Source organism: Achroia grisella, unplaced genomic scaffold (genome assembly GCF_030625045.1).
Source record: "Achroia grisella isolate CSIRO2021 unplaced genomic scaffold, CSIRO_AGI_Agris_v1 utg821, whole genome shotgun sequence".
NCBI classification, from domain to species: Eukaryota; Metazoa; Arthropoda; class Insecta; order Lepidoptera; family Pyralidae; genus Achroia; species Achroia grisella.
In genome coordinates, this window is record NW_026713035.1 from 3,294,554 (window position 1) to 3,314,923 (window position 20,370).

At 30.4% G+C, this 20,370-nt stretch overlaps 2 protein-coding genes across 3 annotated transcripts in view; one reads left to right on the top strand and one right to left on the bottom strand.

The window, feature by feature from the left end:
• Positions 1 to 3,064: 3,064 nt before the first annotated feature.
• On the bottom strand, positions 3,065 to 11,986 carry LOC131851933 (transmembrane protein 135-like). The gene is made up of 9 exons (XM_059202491.1): positions 11,659 to 11,986; positions 8,741 to 8,871; positions 8,150 to 8,276; positions 7,748 to 7,899; positions 6,938 to 7,049; positions 6,277 to 6,429; positions 4,944 to 5,084; positions 4,219 to 4,385; positions 3,065 to 3,507 (listed from the first exon to the last, which is right to left on the bottom strand). Exons 1-9 carry the CDS (start codon positions 11,815 to 11,817, stop codon positions 3,456 to 3,458), a joined length of 1,194 nt encoding a protein of 397 aa, XP_059058474.1. The 5' UTR covers positions 11,818 to 11,986; the 3' UTR covers positions 3,065 to 3,455.
• A 3,136-nt stretch (positions 11,987 to 15,122) lies between these two features.
• The window catches only part of LOC131851976 (CCR4-NOT transcription complex subunit 6), a 180,946-nt gene continuing 175,698 nt past the window's right edge, over positions 15,123 to 20,370 (top strand). The window contains exons 1-2 of one of the 2 annotated variants that reach the window (XM_059202536.1): positions 15,123 to 15,227; positions 19,097 to 19,212. In XM_059202536.1, the coding sequence (XP_059058519.1) occupies positions 19,105 to 19,212 (108 nt within the window). In that variant the 5' untranslated portion in view covers positions 15,123 to 15,227; positions 19,097 to 19,104. Of the gene's footprint in view, positions 15,228 to 15,540; positions 15,595 to 19,096; positions 19,213 to 20,370 lie in introns of those variants that run through there. The other variant, XM_059202537.1, reaches the window with a different exon arrangement.

The window sequence follows — 20,370 nt, forward strand, 5'->3', positions numbered from 1 at the left end:
ACTGCAATCTATGAATATTATAAAACAAAATGGCGAATCGAACACACCTGTTGTACTTGGTTAAATATTCTTCCCATTAATTAATATTTAAGTGACAATATTAACAAATTCTAGCACAAATATCAGTGCTTCGTGATTCGTATCAAATAAGGACAAAATGTCTAATTAACTGTATCTATAATAAAAAAAATGCCTAGAGATTTTCAAATTTAAATGCATGAGTTTCATAATGTAAATCGTATGTTTGAAACTTTTATTTCAAACATCTTTGTATATTGTTAATGTTTATTATGTAATAAACTAACATCTATATCAGAGTATTGTGTTTAAAAATGCAATGATTACTACTGATATAAGCAAAATTTTATATTTCCCTACACGAACAAGAGTATTAGATTTGTAATTGACAAAATAAAATACAAACATATTTTGAATTATATATAGATAAGGAAACATTCAGATTTAAAGTTGGCTACATATACCATAATAGTACTGAGTCAAAATATTTAAATGCCTCATTTATTTTGTAATTATATAAAAACATTATTACAGAAGGAGTCACGTTAGAACTTAGCCCAATATGTGGATGACATATTTCTAGTCATTGTTACTAAATTACAAGGTCTACAGTACATATATATAATATATAAGGTATAGGCTAAATAATATATATTAATTTTATTTTTTAATAAATAAAAATATTTTGCCTACATGATAATACAATACTACCAATATAGTTAAAAATAAAAGTTCTTTAAATAAAAACATTTGTTTTTTTGAGATTATAATTTATAACAGTTTATAAATAAAACTGCTATTTGAAAAGATTCACCTAAGCGATAAAAACGAATATTTGATCAACAAAACGAGGCTTCGTATTATACTAAATTAAAACCTTACTTAGCTAAAATTTGCCATTATGTCCATACTGTAAATATGTACCATTTTTCCGTCCAGGATTAATTACTTTATCATATTTTTTAACATGTAGCAGATATTTTTCATTCGTCTTAATATTTAGTGGCATGTTCTAATTATATTATTATTATATATGATCCTTTAAATAGGATAATGTATTACACAACTCCTGTATCAATTAACAGAGATACTATTATTAATATATTCAGTTATTACCTTATAATTAATATAACAAACACTTCTAATGGTACAAGCGTAAAATAAACTTTATAAGAAATATTAGCTAACTACAAAATTCTGGTTATTTGAGTATAAATCGTGCTTACAACTAAAATGATAATTAAATATTCTAGAATTTGGCTTGAACAGCACCTATATTGTAAGGCTAATTTTATACTTTCGTAATTTTTGTTAATATTCGATCAAAAATTATTAAATAATTATACTGTCAAAATACTTCAATAATTAAATACAATTAGTAAAAAAAACATTTTATACTTAATACGCTTATAACGTAATGTCTAGTCGTAATATTCGATGAAAATTATTATTTGAGTATACTGCAAAATACTTTGATTTAAATACAATTAGTGAAAATAAATGCATATCATAATTGACTCACTTTTAAAAACGTAATACCACATAGTAATATCTTTATAAATATTCGATGAATTTGAGTGTACTGTCAAAATATTCGAATAAATAAATATAAATACTGAAAATAGAAGCATTTTATAATTAATACACTTTTCAAATATAATACTATAGGTACCGTAATATTTTCTTAAATATTCGACGGATTTATATATGAATATACTGTCAAAATACTGCATAATAAATAAATAAGAGTAATCAAAATAAAAACATTTAAAAAGCTTTTAAAATAGTAATACCACACCGTAATATTTAACTGGAGTAAGTACACTTTGAAAATACTTTGACAAATTAATACAATTATTAAGACTAAAGATTAAAAAACCTTAATTAATATGCTTTTAAAGTCCGGCCGCTCAATTAGCGTTTTGGACAAGTCGCAATCAAATGAGCGATATAACTTTGAACTGACGTACGTACATAGTTTTAAAAAATCAAACCCACATCAAACTGCGCTGTTTCAAGGTTATTTAGTCACATCCCTTTAAAAACAAATAATTACCATAAGCTTGAACAGCGTTGTTTTAAAACTATTGTTTTTATAATTTAAAATATCCCAAAATTAATACGTTTATTGTAAGTTGGAATAATGATGAAATTTTTAATGTTATTACTCGTTAATATGACAAATAAAACATATTTATAATTTTGCCGTAAATTGTACACAGTTCAAAGTTACATCGCCCGAAACACAAACTCTGAGCGGCTGGACTGTAAAAACATTCGTCTTAATTAAGTAACCGAAACCTACTAAAAATAATACCCAGATCGAAATTAAATAACACCTGTTTCCATAGAACGTTAATAATATTCTTAATATAATAATCACAGATGCTCGCTTAAATAATACAATAAACACAAACAAATTGAAACCTCATAGCTACGAAATAAAACATATTTTTGTTCTGCAACTTCTCAGAGTACAGCCTATTCATTATTTACTACTACCTACGACTATGGTTGGAAGTTCAACTGTAGCAATTTCTAATTGATAAAATCACAAACTTATTGTACGATATGACGTAAGTCAGGTGACGCGATCCGTCATTTTATACTAGCCACTAAGAACAAAATTGTTCTTTGAGTTTAGGTTGCAATGAAAGCAAATAATACCATTGATTTCTTTAAAATACCACTTTATACAGATTGTTATTAAGTCTAAAGTTGCACTTGCAATTTTATTAATTTATTTAAATTAAAATAATTCGCATTCCATATTCGTTTATTCGATAATTAGAACCTAAGTATAATAAGTCTACATATCATTTAATACATAAGCGTTATACCTTAACATTCATTATGATGTTTCTACTAACATATTTGAATATCGAATGCAAATTATTTTAGCCAGTAATTAACTTATAATCAGAATATAATTAGACATTGTCTACTATATTGGATGTTGAGGCGTATATCACACTACAAGTCATCTCACTCCGATCTACGTTCCTCAATGCGTCACGATGTAACTATATAATTATACAGTTAAAACACCTTAATCGTATAGTGCGTTTACACTATCGGGACAGATAGATCAAGCACTCGTGTCTCGTTAAGCGCAAGAGTGTAAACGTCCTATTACGATTTATAAATAAAAAATGTAGGGTACCTTTGTTAAAATCGAGATTACCGCATTACAGTACTTATCACCAAATTGATAGAGTCGAAAACGTGCCTTCTCCTTAAAAACATAAACATGTTAATTTACTTAACTAGCTTATTCAAATGCCAATTTATTCATGATATTCGACAGATTGACCTCACCTATCGGATGACATAGTATTGCTTTTACAAATTTTAAGTTGCAGTTTAGAGATTCTTAATTTAATTGACCTATACATATAAAATGGTGGATAGTTCTGCCAAAGTCGCTAAAATGAGACTCACAGTGATTTCAGCATCTTCTGTATAAAAGCACTTTGAATTTCGTCAGCCCTGAAAATAAAGAAAAATTATGTAAAAATGTTTTATTGGAATCGAAGAGTTTGCACAGATTAATGGACACTGCAAGTCGATTAAAAATATACAATACTAATCATGAATAATAAGCATAAAAGGAGAGTTATCTCGAAATAGTGCTAGGCCACTATATATGAATACTTTGTTTTGTAAATACCAATACAAACAAAGATCATGCTCATAAATATAAATGTTAGTACTGTGCGAGAAATCGAATCCGCAACTACGGGAAGTAAGTGCTATACTGTTACTACCACTGAGCACGAGGCATAATGATGACAAGGTTATAATAAATATATACTAAGTTTAAAGCCAAATAGGACATAGTAATAATACTGAATATTTTTACCGAAAAGTTAAGTGGAAATTTGAAGAAATAATTAGAAAAATAAAATGTTTTATTCAAACTGCTCAGCTATAGGATTGACTATATACTGTTCAAAATTCATATAGTACCTTTATTCTACAGTTTATAAGTCAAGTTTGACCGCTGAAATATATGAGAGAGACACATATATCCAGGCGGCTTTATACAGTCTCCCTCTTATAAGTGAAGTTTACTTTCCTTATAATAAAATTACTTCATACAGTCATACATATCTATAAATGACCTCTAGTATAAAATACTAGTACTCTGCTAGTATTTTTTATATAAATATAATATAAAAAAACACGAGTAATACTCACTTAGAGCTGGTAACAGTGTGCATCAAATTGATGATGTACCGCGGACAAACATCCTCGTGCATCACCCTCGCGTGGAACAGCAGCCCCTGGCACAGGCAGTAGAGGATCTCCACCACCGGCCAATGCTCAGGGATCATACCTTTTTGGTATGCCCAGGAGCTTAGAATCTGCAAAAATAACTTTATTTACTTCTTGGCTTCTGCTATTATTAAAAAAATGTTTTATAAATTAAGTCTAAGCTTTTTAGACCAGATTAGTAGACATACAGAAAACTACATTAACATGAAATATAATTTGTACAGTACAATGAAAATGTTTACAAAACGAGGTCTTATCGCTATTAGCAGTTTCTTACAGACAACTTGTAAGAGATTGCTAATATTGCCGGGGTTGCGAAGCCGTGTTTGTAATTGACCGACCAACTCCTCACTGCTGTAAGACAAAACTAATTCATATGGGGATTGTTACGGAATGATATAATGTATAATATGTCAGCTTTATCAAATAGTGAGAGAGTGAACTTAAAAAATCATCATCATCATTGCCTTGCCTTTATCCCATTATTTGAGTCGGCGCAGTATGTCATTCTCTTCCACTGCTCTCTATCGGTCGTCATATCTGAACATACTCTTCTTTTATTCAATATATGAATAAAAGACATTCACATTATACACTTTCCATAAGACATGATCCGCGTTCCTTCGCATAACATTATAAATTTAAACCTGTAAACTAGAAGTGAGCGGTGCCAACGCAATAGGTGTAGAGGGGGCAGCCCTGAACGCGAGTCCGGCGAGGAAACCCGCGGGCGCAGCGAATAGGGCACTATCTCGGCCATGCGACCGGCATAGTAGGCACACCACCAACTGAAACAATGATAATACATATTTTATTTATTTATTTCAGGCTACTAATAAACTATCTGACCAGCGCGACTTCGTCTACATCACGCTTACTGACACCGATCGATCCCACGTCCAATTCGAAACGGAATCGAAATTACGTCAGCCTGAGCCGAGATTCCCTACGGGAACCCTTAAGGGTGACCTCAGACTAAAGTCGTATCCGTCAGGCGGGAGTTGACCTTCAGCACCATAAGTCCTTCCGCGGATTTGGAGTGTCATCTGCACTCGCCTCATATTATCCGGCGAAGTTGTAAATGCCAGTTGCGATTGGAGTTGTCAGAACTCACGATCTTTTAGTTTCTCGATGCTCTATTTTCATATACTTACAGATATAGACAGACATTACATTAGTGTTACATTAATTTCTATTTTAAGAACACCAGCGATATACATACTTTTAATGAAAGTACAAAAATATTTCATATTTTCATAAAAACACAAAACATAACAGACTTTAAATATACTAAGTACGCATGTACAAATGGAATCAGATAATAATAATACTGGATAAAATGTTTTCAAGGTAATCTCAGAGTAACGAAATTGATTGGCGTACAAGGACGCATGCAAATAAGAAAATTAAACTATAATTACATTCAATAGTTATATCCACGTACACTACTATTAGACAGCGTTTACGTGACTACGTAATTACGATAAATTAGTTTGCAAAAAATAAAGTCACAAGTGTTTAAATTACTAATTTTATTGCAACTAACTTATCAGAAGCCATGTTACAGTTATTTTTAAACTTGCATGTTTAAGACACATTATTTACATTGTTAACCGGGTCTTCACGTCGGGAGAATTTTATATTTAATAATTTACATAAATAAGGCACCTTTATTTATGAGAATATAAAAGTTTCGTATCAGTGTTAGTTGTAATACTTCTCTGAAAGGACTGTAACGACTTTGATGAATTTTACCTGTATACACGGAGAGATAGTGATTTGAGAATAGTTTATTATCTATTTTTAAATATCCCTAAGCGATAATCATGCCAGATTTTTTTTAATGTTTGTTTTTTTATGTTTTGGCATTAAGAAATGCAAACAACCCTAAATTAAAAGGGTGAACCACAATCAACCCCTATTTTTTATAGCAAAGTTCGTACCACGCCTTTTATAATATTAGTATAGTGGTCATCTCACCCTATAAATGCCAATATAACCGCCAAAGAACAACCCGAGCTTGAGATGCGACAACTTCAATGACTTAAAAGCTTTCGCCGGGGTCAGTATCCGAGGAATAATAGTTCGCAGCATCGTCATTGCACAGCCCACGCCAAACAGCTTAGCTGTACCCTGGAATAAAATATATACACTATAGCTGATTTACTTGACAAGCTCATATGCTATTTACTTTATGTAGGTGGACCTAAAGTATTTATATGTGATACTACATTGTGTACTGTTTTTACTTTAGAAAATTACAGCATATACTCTAACTTTACTTTGAAAGTAAATAAATTTTTAATTTTACGATAGTGGCAAACAACCATACGGCCCTTCTGATGGTAATCGGTTACCGTATCCTATAGACGCCTGAAACAGCAGGGGTGTCACGTGCACGTTGCCGACTACAGGTTGCGTTAATATGTATATTAAGATTTTTTAAAGGAAACACTCCGTAAGGTAGTTCAATCCACAATCTAAACGTACGGGACGACTTAGGTTCCAGCGCGTGGAGATGTATTCCCTGTACACTTACAATGAATACTATGAGATATTGATGGAATTACCATCATCCTGATAAGAGACACAAATATCTATATACTGAATAGCCAGAAAGGTGAATAAGTATAACATTTACCTTTAAAATATAGTTCATACATGGATCCTTGTGGGGGCACGCGGGACTTCTGCCTTCATATCCTTCTATAGGCTCTCCGACTTCTTTAGATACTCTCGGTGGAGTAAAGAACCTGTGTTTATATTTTACATCAAAAATGAGTGATGTCGACTATTAGTGTGTTGCATATATGTGTAATATGATGTGTGTTGGTATGTTATATATGACGAATATATGGTGGCCCGCCCTATATGAAGCAATCGTAGAATCTCTCCAGAGACATAGAGATCCTATAGGGTCTATAGGATCATATCTCTGTAGAACTAACTAACCCTAACCTATATAATACATTAGACCACAATGGATGTAATTTTAAAACCACAATCAAATTTCAATCAACCTCAAGCTAAACTGCGTTAAAAAACGTTAATTAACTGTGTTTCTGTTTAAATTAGCCCATACGACATCAAATCAACATAAGACAGCGGACAAGGTTAAATTATCGAAACTCGATGTATTATTACGATTGTTACCGAGTCAGTAGGTAAAAAAAATATGTCATTGTTTCTACCTTAAAACTGGGACTTAATTAGGTAACGTATTTACTAACAATTCTTAACATTTCTATAACAGAATAACATGTGTAACAATCCTTATGTGCTTATTCACAATTGCAATTGGGTATACTACATTTGGTTATATGTGCAACGCTTAAATGGTTCATAGAGAATTCCAAATATTATCTATTATCCCATCAATTTTAATCTGTTACAATTCAGTAACATTTACTGCATTATGCAATTAAGTTTCAGTTCTTACATTTCTACATACCAGAAAATTGGAGTTCGTTTATCGTTCTCTCTTTCTTTCCGCATAAGATAGAAAAGGACTGCACTACCCAACATGAATATGAGTGTTTCTCTGCCAGAGGACCGCCGAAGCCATCCTTTCATTTCTAATGTACGCACCCAATATTCGAATACCTACAATAGAATGTACAAAATATTTTTAATAAGACGTATCTTTAGACGATTTAGAATTCGATGAAATTGCGTTTTTCTGGAAAGATATAGTAGTTTGTGGGTTTGTAGCTCAACTTCCAGAAATAATAGATCGAAACTATCGTAGTTAATTCGCCACAATGGGCTGCCTCCCCTGACTTTGTTCTCATTTCATCAATATTCACAATTATCGACAACTGACAAGAAACTATGTCAACATTATTGTACTTACCAAATTAGCAAATAGATTTAAAACAAGTATTCTTCTATGTGGAGGCTCGAAGTAAACTGCAAGCCCACTGATGGTACATGGAAGCAGCACTGTTGTGTAGTATGAGAACTGACTGAAAAACAGCTTCCTAACAAAAATATAGAAGCATTAGGACTATATCTAAACAAACAAATAAGATTGAAGGGTGTTATAATTTCAAATTAACAGCTTTTCACTAAATACATATCTATATGGTACTGAGATCCAAAAATATATTAAAAAACTTTTTATCTGTCTGTCTATTTATTCTTATTAGTCTCTGAAACGGCTGGACCGATTTCAATGGTAATTAACTCACAGATAGCTTATGTTGTAAGAAGTAACTTAGGCTACTTTTATTTTAGAATATCTCATTTCATAAATAAAAGTAAAGTTTGTGTAAAAGTGTAAATTAGTAAATAATATTAGTAGTGAACTCCTAATATAAAATACAGAAAAGTGGCAGAAGATTTTACATTAATTACAATCATGATTCTCACTCATATGGTGTAATTAAATGAAATTTATTCATAGTAAGAATATAGCAGTTAAATATATTCAATATTTTATTACCTGAATATACAATTTAATGTAACAAATGAGCTGCCCACTGTCAAGCCAAATATTCCTGATTTCAAATATAGCTTGAACTGCTCCAACATTTCTTTCTTGCCCAACTTCTTGCCTTTCATTAATATTTGAATCTGTTGACATAAAATAATCTTTATAGTCATTTTGGTAATTTATGTACATGCGAAATCTGCAGAACTAATTACAGAATTGTTAGAATAAATTCTCTAGTATATAGAAAATGTATAGCTTAAAAGTTAAGCCATTCTTATATTAGTAGTTATTCTTAAATAGTTAGTTTAAGTATTTATACATACCATACATAGATAGTAACAATCAATATTATATTTTTTAACATTATTGCAATAATTAATTTAAATATACTGAACTGGATGGTAGGGAAAAATTATAATATAAAAAATTTGACATTCATAATCGGCAAAAATTTCTTACATGAATAAATAACTTTTTAATTTGAATTTGAATGTGGCAAAATGTAAAAGTATTTACAAAATTATATTATATATTCATTCATATCAGGAATACCTCCTCATATTTATTCCTGGAATCTATTAATTTCTTACAAATACACTACTATTAAAGATTAAGGTCATTCCATTAGTACTGTTATATGCAATAAAAATATAACATATATGTATATACACTATACCTATGGAATAAACAACAACAAAACCTGTCTATAGAAACCTGAGTTTTGTTGTTCTTTATTCGACCATACCACCCAGACCTTTTAAAAAAATTTCATTAAAATATTTGTACGTACTAACATCATACATTATTTTGCAACATTTACATTTCATATTTCCCAAAAATCAGTTCAAATTTGGTCACAAGAATGGTGTGTGTACTCATTTAACATTAATCAGTTTTAATCAGTATCTTTTTTATTAATATCTATCAGAATCTTTTATACATTTGGTACAAACAACAGTATTATTAGTTTGTTATCCGAGAACAAATCTTATAAGACAAATTATAAACACATAACAGCACAGATACCTCTGATTATGTATGACTAATCTATTTTATTACTGAAGCATTTTACTTTAATGAATTTATACTATTTTATTATACATTTGTTGAAAGCCACAGGCTATGTAATTCAAGCTTATTTGAATAAAGAATATGTATATACTATTCTAATCAATCCAGCTCTATGATTAAGAAAAAAGTATAACATAATAAGTACTCACTAGATAGACCATGGCATAAAACTTGTAACTTCCCCGGATACAACTTAGAAGCATTGATGAAGTGGCATTGTTACAGCCATTTGTCCAAGGGTGTATCAACTCCTGGCATTCACAGCCACTACAGGCTTTCTCAAACCATAGTTTACTTGCCTCAACCATTTTTATAATTGATACAATACTTCACTATATCAAAATTTTCAACATACCATAATTTATTTAATATTTTCACAATAAATTTTGAGATAGTCAAGTGTAATGACAAGCTTTTTTATTAAACAGTAAAGCTTAATGATGTATACATTATGGTACTGTTCTAATCTATGTAATATCTGAATCCGATACGATATCTGTATATAGTACCAGAATTCATCAGAAGTGTGATGTTCTGTGACACAGTTATTGAGTTGGCTGGTCGTTCTCTATATTATTGCACACAAAAAGTAGACAAGTTTTGTACTTGTATTGTCATTAGACAATCAGTGTTCAAGGCATAAATAGGCACTAAACCGTTGGAAGGTTTGCGTTTTTAAAATATATATGAAGAAGACAATGTTGTTAATGAAAATACTATCGAATACATTTGTGATTCATTTATACGACCCTAATTTAATACTTTTTGCTCGCTGAAAGGCTTAAGATTCTTTTTTTTTTAACTTAATTTAATCAAATCTAAATAAAAATAAATAATTATGTTTTACATTACTGTAATGAAATTCATTTGATGTTAATACAAATTGTAGGAAAAGAAAATGAAAAGTTGCAATTGTCACAAACATAATAGTAGTGGTATATTTTATCCACAAGTGGATAGGCAAAGGTACGAGACTATACAGCCTAGCACAAACATAATATTACTCAAACGTACTCTGTGCAGAAGTCAAATCAGTTGAAACTTAAACTTACTAAATCTATGGTCAGAAATAAAATGTTATTAATTATTTCTTTCAAAATATCTAAGAAATGGATTAATACATTTTTGGACCGTGGCTTGATTGTGGCCAGCAGCATTGGGCTTCAATTATGTAACAATGTTATTAAAAATTCTCAATTGTAACAGATAGTAGTTCGCGACTAGCATCACTCAAATTAAGTCGCAGTATTCTTGAGAACTAGTTCGTTCTTTTAGATCCACATATTTAAATTGATGGAAACCGAAACCATCGCAAAGCGATTTTCAACGAAATATTTTAATTACTATGCAAAATGAAGTTGCAGATTTATTCACTTTCGCTTTCATTAATTTTTTATAATTATTGTACCTTATAAAAATGTAACAAAAAAAACACTGCATATTGTGTATAAAAATTCGATGAGGAAGTGGATAATGGTGACTGGATTAAATGCCGTTAATTATTTCAAAGGCACGTTTTATAACATTCTAAGAATTAGCTAAATAAGGGGAATTCAACTCTATTGTTTTCTTCATTAGTACATAGATATTAAACGAAAAATAAAGACTTACCACTGTAACTCAATTCCAAAATTAATTATAAATCTATAATCTAATTATAGTGTACGCATATTGAGTTACCAGTTTTAGATATTTCTTGATCAGAGATTTATTTTTGGAAGATTTATGGGATTAATTATTATTATTGGGAAGTATTAAGAATTTCAGTAACAATATTTTTTTAGTATTATATGTAACAAAATATAAATATTCTAAAGTGTACCTATATTTTTGAAATACTTTTTGCACGTACTTACTGTGTATATAGGTAAATAGAAATAGAAGCTTCCTTTCAAACATGCAAAGAACATAATACCACTACTCTTAATACAGTTCGCTCCTGGATGAAATAATTCTTGGCACTGAAGTTTGCCCAAACCAGATTGTTCTAGCATTAATTTACTTATTTCCACCATTTTTTACCTTAATTTAGTACTTCGCTAAATTAAAATGAATTTAATACTTTTTATATAAATAATTAATGCTGTTATTACAAGTTTACAAATATTATTACTATAATGAGTTTATAATAACATTCCAAACAACGACTATAACTTTTTAATGGCGCACATTATGGGCACTAGCTGTCACTGAAACAAAGTGTACTGTAAGTTTTAGGTAAAGAATTATGATAATGTAAATCGACAGGCCAAAGATCACATCATTGACTACAATACAATTAATAAAAGTGTCTGACTTCATTTTTCCTTTTATATGCATTCGTAAAACTATATATGTTTTTTATGGTTCTAACTAGATAGTTAGATAGTTAGTTATAAATTAGCTGGCTGGTAAGTAGACTAGTAGATACTAGTCTACTTACCACCCAGCTAATGGCAAACGGCCGTTGCTGGCCATTGAACGATTATTCGGTAGACAAAGTCTAAGTTCAAAATGTCCCTCCAATTGCAGGATCTAAATGAATAGAAATACCTAACGTACAATTTACATAGCTTCATCTAGTCCCAAACTAAATAGTGTTTTATATTATGGTGTTTAATTACAGACAAAAGACTATAACATATATACCGAAACTGGACAGTAAACAGTACTACAATTAATTTTATATTTATTCTACCTACATATACTCATTTATCACAGTAATATGTATGTTGTGATTTAGAATAGAATAGAATAGAATAGAAAATCATTTATTCAAATAAACTTAATTTAAGCACTTTTGAATAGTCATAACAATTTGTTTTTTATCTACCACTCGTTCGGAAAGCTGTCTCATCACAAGAAGAACGAGCAAGAAACTTGTGTGTTGCTCTTTTAAATAATCCTTGTAAGTTTACATTTACAAGTCGAAACGTGTGAATACAAACTACCAACAAGCACTAATTTTTTGGGTCAAATATAATCATGCAATAAGATTAAATCAGTCGTAGTGATAAGAGCAGACCAGTCCCTACAAGCAGCACTCGTTCACGAGTATGACGGATGAGCCAGCCATCACTGCGCTCGACCATATTTTAGGGAGCCCATTGACCCGGCCCACCACGCCGCCACATGTCTGGACATTTTAGTGAGCATGACTACTCATTCCACACGACCACGTCACAGCTACAAAAATTACTATATGGTAGTTACAGTATTCGCACTTTACATAAGGATGCATGCGGCAATCAATACAAAAGCCGCTACGCTATCATATATCAAGAAAGCAGTATGAAAATTAAAATTATAACGTTGCCCGCAAATAAACTTATTCTTGCTATATATTGCTATCATCTATAAATTCATCTATCTTATAATAGGCTTTTTTACATAACATTTGTTTAATATAAGATTTGAATTGCCTCTCTGTAAGATTTAGCGTAGACTCTGGCAGTTTATTATAGAATCTTACGCAATTACCATAAAATGAATTACTAACTTTGTGTAGACGGCATTTAGGTAAAATTAGCTTATTTTTATTGCGTAAGTTTCTACTTGTACAGTCTTTAAGTTTCTTGAAACTATCTAAGTTTTTCCTTGTATACATAATATTTTCATAAATGTACTGTGAGGCAACGGTGAGGATATTTGATTGTTTAAAGCATTGACGTAATGACTCTCTAGAACCCATACCATAAATAGAACGTATGGCTCTCTTTTGTAAAATAAATATAGTATTTATATCGGCAGCTTTACCCCATAGCAGTATGCCATATGACATAATGCTATGGAAATAACTAAAATATACAAGTTTTGCCGTCGCCACGTCTGTTAATTGCCTTATCCTTCAAATTGCATAAGCAGCAGAACTAAGTCTACTGGCTAATTTTGAAATATGGGGCCCCCATTGTAACTTCGAGTCCACTGTTATTCCTAAAAAAACTGTATCATTAACAAAATTTACTATTTCATCATTAAGCAATAGCTGCGTATTTACTTGTTTTACATTAGGCAGCGTGAATTTAATGCACTTAGTTTTGTTGGAGTTCAATAATAGATTATTACATGTGAACCAATTTAGTATAGCAGAGATAGCATAATTTACATCGTCTAATTGATTACATTGGCGACCAATTTTAAACACTAACGAAGTATCATCCGCAAATAACACTATATCTGCAACTTTCTCTACCATGTAGGGAAGGTCATTTATATAAATTAAAAAGAGAAATGGGCCCAATATTGAACCTTGAGGAACGCCCATTTTTATATTAGTTCCCTTAGACTTTACACCATCAATATCTACAGTTTGCACCCTATCCTCTAGATAAGTTTTCATTAGACTTAGGTCATTATCTCTAATACCATAATGTTTGAGCTTGTACAAAAGTGTTTCATGATCTACGCAATCAAACGCCTTCGACAAGTCACAAAAAACGCCGAGAGCATCCTGTGAGTTTTCCCATGATTCGAATATATGTGTAATAAGCGCTACACCTGCATCAGTAGTAGACTTGCCGGCAGTGAAACCATATTGCTGACTGTGAAGCAGTCCGTTATCCCTGAAGTATTTTAACATTTGGTTAAACATAATCTTTTCAAATACTTTACTTAGAACTGGCAAAATAGAAATTGGTCTATAGTTGCCTAGCTCAAATCTATCTCCAGATTTAAAGAGTGGAATTAATTTGCTAAATTTCATTAATTGAGGAAACACGCCATTATCAACACAACATTTGTAGATATGTATGCAAAGACGAATATAAGCTATCCTGTATCTAAAAAAGACATATTTGGAGATGATGTGTGATATAATATAATACAGGTATAAACTACACAATATTATTATCAGTAATTGTTAATTTATTTTTATATTGTGGCCGGATTTTTTCTTAATTGTATAAGGGTGCTGTTAACAATTCTCACTCTTGCAAATTTAAATCTAAAACTTTGTTTTTATGTACGGACCATTCAATAAATGCAATTTTAAACTATGCTCACATTTGAAATATTTAAACAGTTCGTACAAAATCCATAAGTTTTAATCTGTTAGAAATATTGTTATATGACTAGGTCCCTGGACTCTGTAAAAAGGTCGTAATCCCTAAGTCCGACGTGTGAAAATTCTTTTTCAGTTTAGATATTGAATAAAATAAGAACTTAATACATTATTCATTAAATTTCTATTGCATTGGTTTATATAATTTCCTATTACTGTTGTTGTACAGAATTAGCACAGGTACGTTTAAAAAATATAAATTGTCTATGATCGCCACAATACAATGAAAAGTTTTAGAACTCACCGCCAATGTCGATTGGCGCTGCAGTCGGTAAATGGACGTTTGATGTCGTGTTTGTCAAGATTGTGATATTTGTGTGTTTACAGTGATTTATTCCCGTTACTATAATCCATAACGAAGTAAAAGCTTTTAAGGAGTAGATGAAGGTATTTATTGAAGTCAGATATATTTATTTTGTATTAATTATTGTTGTCAATACTGAATGTGATTTGGCGCTTGGACTAGGCGTCGAGACGACCCATCTTTTAGTTGTCAGCTGTACACAAAGATGCTACGCATTTACATGTAAATCATTCAAGTAATGAATTAAATCCTAGGTTTTTCAATCGAATTACCATTATATACTTGTTAAAATCATATTGTAATTGTTATTTCACTCAATTTCCTAGGTCTTCCTCCCGAACTTCGGAGGTTATGGAACTGTTCTGTTATACTTATTTTTCGAAAGAAGAGACTAGTTTATTGAACAAAGTCTTTTTAACACATCTAATGACCCTTCGCGGTGTTAATAAGGTATAACTCTTCTATAAATATCACATATATCGCATAAATTTGATATCCATAATTACAATAACAATTATTATCAATGTTTACTTAGTTTTGTATAGAATCTAAAATGTAATATAAGATATATTTATATCGTGCCAAGGTATTGTAGTGTATCATTGAAAATGTTAATATTGATATATTCAAGTTTTTCATGTAGTTGTTATATTATTACAATTTGTAGTTAGAAAGTACAAATCTGTCATTAGTTATGGTAGGTATGGTGGAGACATGACACAGATCTAGAACAAAAAGTGATATTACAAAAAACAACTTAATAGTTACTTTAATTCTTGATATTATAGTGTATTTTTCTATGTCAAAGTAAATTTGTTGGAATCCTGTTGGACCAAGCAGTTTGAAGGTAATTCTAAATATCTATTGTTCAGGTGCAGGTGCACACATGCATGAAATCATCAAATTTTATGCCTTTAAAAGTGCCTACATTCTATATGCTCTGCTATTAATTATTTACTAAATTGTCAGTACATTTTTATTTTTCTGCTACATTTCATACTTGATATAGGAGAACTTACAGTTGTTGGTCAGGTACTTATGTGTAAAGTTACCCATGTAGAAGATTATGTAGAAAGTATTGTTAAAGTATAAAGTACTTGAGATTAAAGTAATGCCAGGTGCACTTCTTTTTTATGAATGGCAACAAAGTTTTTCAACAAAACTGGTTTGTATATATGTGAATTAGCAATGATTGCACCAACTTAATCTCGCATATCTGCAAAAAACATAATTGTATGTGACAATGTTAGTGTCTAAGTGCTTCTACTAACATAATTCTTGCAAGACACATTTTGTAATATATATTTTGTCAACATTGTGGTCTATGATAGATCAGTATAATCTATAGCAAAAGAACTACAAAACCTTGTTCAGAATTAAGATTGTGTGAGAGATAGAATTGTTTTCCACTTACTGTTAATTGTAAATTTAAAAGGTTATGGAATTATCTAAAGTTAATTGAAAAAGATTATTCATTATTATAATAATACTAATACCTCTTTATTTTACACTGACAACAAAAATTAATCTGTTATAAGTGTATATTACCAATGGTGGTCTGTCTATGTGCAATCTCGCACAGTATAGGAAATTGTTAATCTATACAAATTAATAAAATTGATGTGTGTGTTTGATATTTCAAAATAATAGCTTTTCACTAAATGCCTATGAAAGTGCATATGGTGCTTATATCAAAGAGATAATTTTAAAAGTTTTTGTATGTGTGCATTTCATTGCTAATTTCTGAAACTAATGAACAGATTTTGACATCATTTCACTGTAGTAAGTTTATTTTTTAAGAAGTAACTTTGGCCACTTCAAAGTTTATTTATTTAAAAAAAAATATTTCCATGTGGACAAAGTCACGGGTAACATCTAGTTATTAATAGTTTTGATTTAACATTTATATCATTTATATTGTTTTTTATTCAATGTAGAATCAACCAGTTTATATAAAAATGAAACAACTAAAACATGACTTGAATAGATTAGAAATTGACCTACTTGCATGCTGAATAATCATTGTCCAAAGATTTGTAATGCCAAATGGAATGGCAATAGTTATGTATGGTGTAGCAAACACCATTATATTTATTCCTTTCTACTGTTATTTATTCCGCCTGTAACAAAGTTTTATATATTGTAACATTATAATTAAAATTAAATTGATCTTTTAACTGAACTTTAAAATGTTATTTAAATACTTATAGTACAACACAGGTACAAGTCACTGGAACAAAATTAATTTATGCTCTTAATTTGTTAACAATGGTAAATAACATTATATAATGGTTTTCCTATTCAATGAACATAATTGGCTCAGATTTTACTTCTGTACTAATATTATGCAGAAAGTAAGTTTTGTTATGAGACGAATAAACCACAGAAAACACTATTCCTATTTCAGAACTTGAAAGGAATTTTTTTATATGACAGCCATATGTTACAATATAAAACTCAATATGGCGAAGGTAAAGCATAACCAAAAACATGTGGATGGATTGTGTGAAAGATGATATGTATTAAAGGAGAGTAAGCTCAGATGTGACGGCTGATAGGGATCAGTGGAAGAAAAGGACATACAGGCCCAGACCCAATTAATGGGATAAAGGCAAGGTTATGATGAGTTAGGAATACCTGGTTGAGGGTAAGCTGACCACTAGTATGTGATAAAATGAAATGATAATTTACAAAAATATATTTTATCAATGTGTAATCATAGTTTATCTTCCTACTATAATTGCCACTACATTAAAATTGTACAAACAAATAAACAAATCTTGATAATTAATCATTAATTAGTTAATTTAGAAAAGTTTTTATCACTATTCTTAAAAAAGTTTAGTATCAGTTAAAATCTTTATTGTTATTATTTGTATTTGGACAGTGCATTGCAATATCTTATTTTATTATAAACACTAAAGTTTGTGAGTATGGATGATTATCTAATCATCCATACTCACAAACTTTAGATGGACGGATGATTGTTATTCTTTCACACAAAAACTACTCAACATCTTTTAATAAAACTACTGTAATATAGCAGTGTTGAATACAATATATATTTAATGGGAGTGAAACTGCTGACACAGCTAGTTAATATAATATTAAATAACACCAAATAATAAAAGTTATCAGTTTATCACAGATGTATTACACGTCTATTTGCAGTTAAAAATATTTATTTCAATTTACTTGAAATAAATATTTTCTTCCAATTGAATTCTTCCAATGAAGAACATACTAAACAAAATTATAATTGTTATATTTAGAATGTTGGTTTAGTGTAAACATGCTGATAGTGTTCTTTTATGCTTTGATTACATTAGATAAGATTTTTTTATTATTTTCTAAACATTTGTAGACAGAAATCGAGATTGATAATTCTATGGTACCTACTAAATAAGTCATTTATCAAGTTACTATACGGCCAGTACGTATAATAATTTAACTACTTTTAAAGTTGACTGCTAACATTAGATGGAATACATCTATGTCTATCTATTTATTGTTACTAAAATTGTAAAGTTTGTGTGTATGGATGGACGGACGTTTGTTACCGTTTCACGCAAAAACTACTGAATGGATTTTAATGAAACTACAATAATAGAATAACATATGGGCTATAAACTTCAGGCGGATGAAACCGCGGGTACGGGTACGGGTACTATAAAGTTGATGCCTTTAGTTTTCTTTAAGATTTTCTTCTAAGTTCTTTTTGTTTAAAAGGGCTTAATATTTTTTTTTATTGAATTCGAATGGCAAGTATTCTGACGGCCCACCTAATGGATAGTGGCAAGCGTCGCATATGTAATGAGTATCACTGACATTACGTTCCGATGCCATGAATAGCAACTGTACATCACATGGATAGCAATTCCGAAGGAGTATTTCTGTCTCTGTATAAGTGTTCTCTGTACTCTGTAATTCCAGTAAGACATGAATGTTCCAGGTGTCAGTATGTCTCGCAACAAAGACAAGCATGAGGGCGCGAGCGGGCGCACATACCACATTATGTCGGAGGCGGAGAGGGCGTCCGGCCGTCGAGGAGGCTGGACCACGCTTGAGGTATGTTTTCATTCATGTGGTCCTCCCTGGAAAAAATCCTCAATTACTGATGAATTCGCCATGATAGGCTGACTGGCTTGATTTCATGCTTATTCTAGCGCCCCGTCAGCTTATACCGTTAGCACAGTTCGTACCTGTTTTTTTTTATTGATCATAATGGAATGGTCCACCCGTCTGCGCTAACGGTTTACGCTGGCGTGGATTTGATAAATTCAGTAGGAATTTAACACGATGGTTTCCAGGGGGAACCGCGCGGAGGTCAACTTGACATGGTACATTGCTGGCAATGGTGTCATTAATCCACATTACTAACAATCCCCTCTCCCCCTAGTTCATACCTAATGGCAAAGTCAAAATCGTTTAAGTATATAGAATTCTTTTGTGCGTCATTTTTTTTTATCATTATACCTACCGTCCAGTTCGGCTAGCTTTTATTTATAGTTTTCATTTATGAAGAAGTAGCTAGTGAAGAAGAAGTACTTAGTAGTAGCGTCGTTTTTTATATTTCCTATTGCATAAGAAAACGATATTCTTACAAATACAAGAAATAAAATAAAATTTTAATTTATTCGTCACTGTTATATTATGAAGTTCAATTCTTTATTTTTAGAAATCTAGTCCTAAAAATAAAGAAACGAACCTCAATCATGCAAATGTGTTTTTTATTTTTAAAATACAAAGTTTATCAAAATATGTTATTTTGATAATTTATTTAATACATGCTTGCAAAAACATTGTTGTCATTGAACGTTTGTTTTTCAGCAACAAAATTTTTAAAATTTTGTATTATTCTATTAAATTTATTTATAAAATGTAAAATTCTGTTCATATAATACATTAATTGATTGATGCTATTAATTTTACACTCGTACAGTCAGTGAAATTAATACTAGGTATAGAAACAAAGAGGGAAATTGAGAATAACATCATTAATAATATAATTTTACTCAACAATTAATATAATTTTTATATTATACCTACATAATGTTAATAATATAACAATTCTATTGTAAATGATGATTTTACATCAACTGTTAAATTGTAACAGAGGTAAATAAGGAAATAACATGTATATATTATTGTGATTCTGATAAAAATATTCTTATCAGTATAACCTTAATAGTATCAGTTACAGTTAATTTATGTACTAATATAGTA

Bases quoted from the DNA above. Each gene is read 5' to 3' on its own strand.
- LOC131851933 (XM_059202491.1), bottom strand. From the start codon at position 11,817: ATGGTGGAAATAAGTAAATTAATGCTAGAACAATCTGGTTTGGGCAAA. The intron at 7,050-7,747 runs GTATGTAGAAAT...ATATAAACACAG, and splicing joins AAACGAACTCCAATTTTCTG to GTTCTTTACTCCACCGAGAG. The intron at 6,430-6,937 runs GTAAATGTTATA...ATTTTATTCCAG, and splicing joins GTATGAACTATATTTTAAAG to GGTACAGCTAAGCTGTTTGG.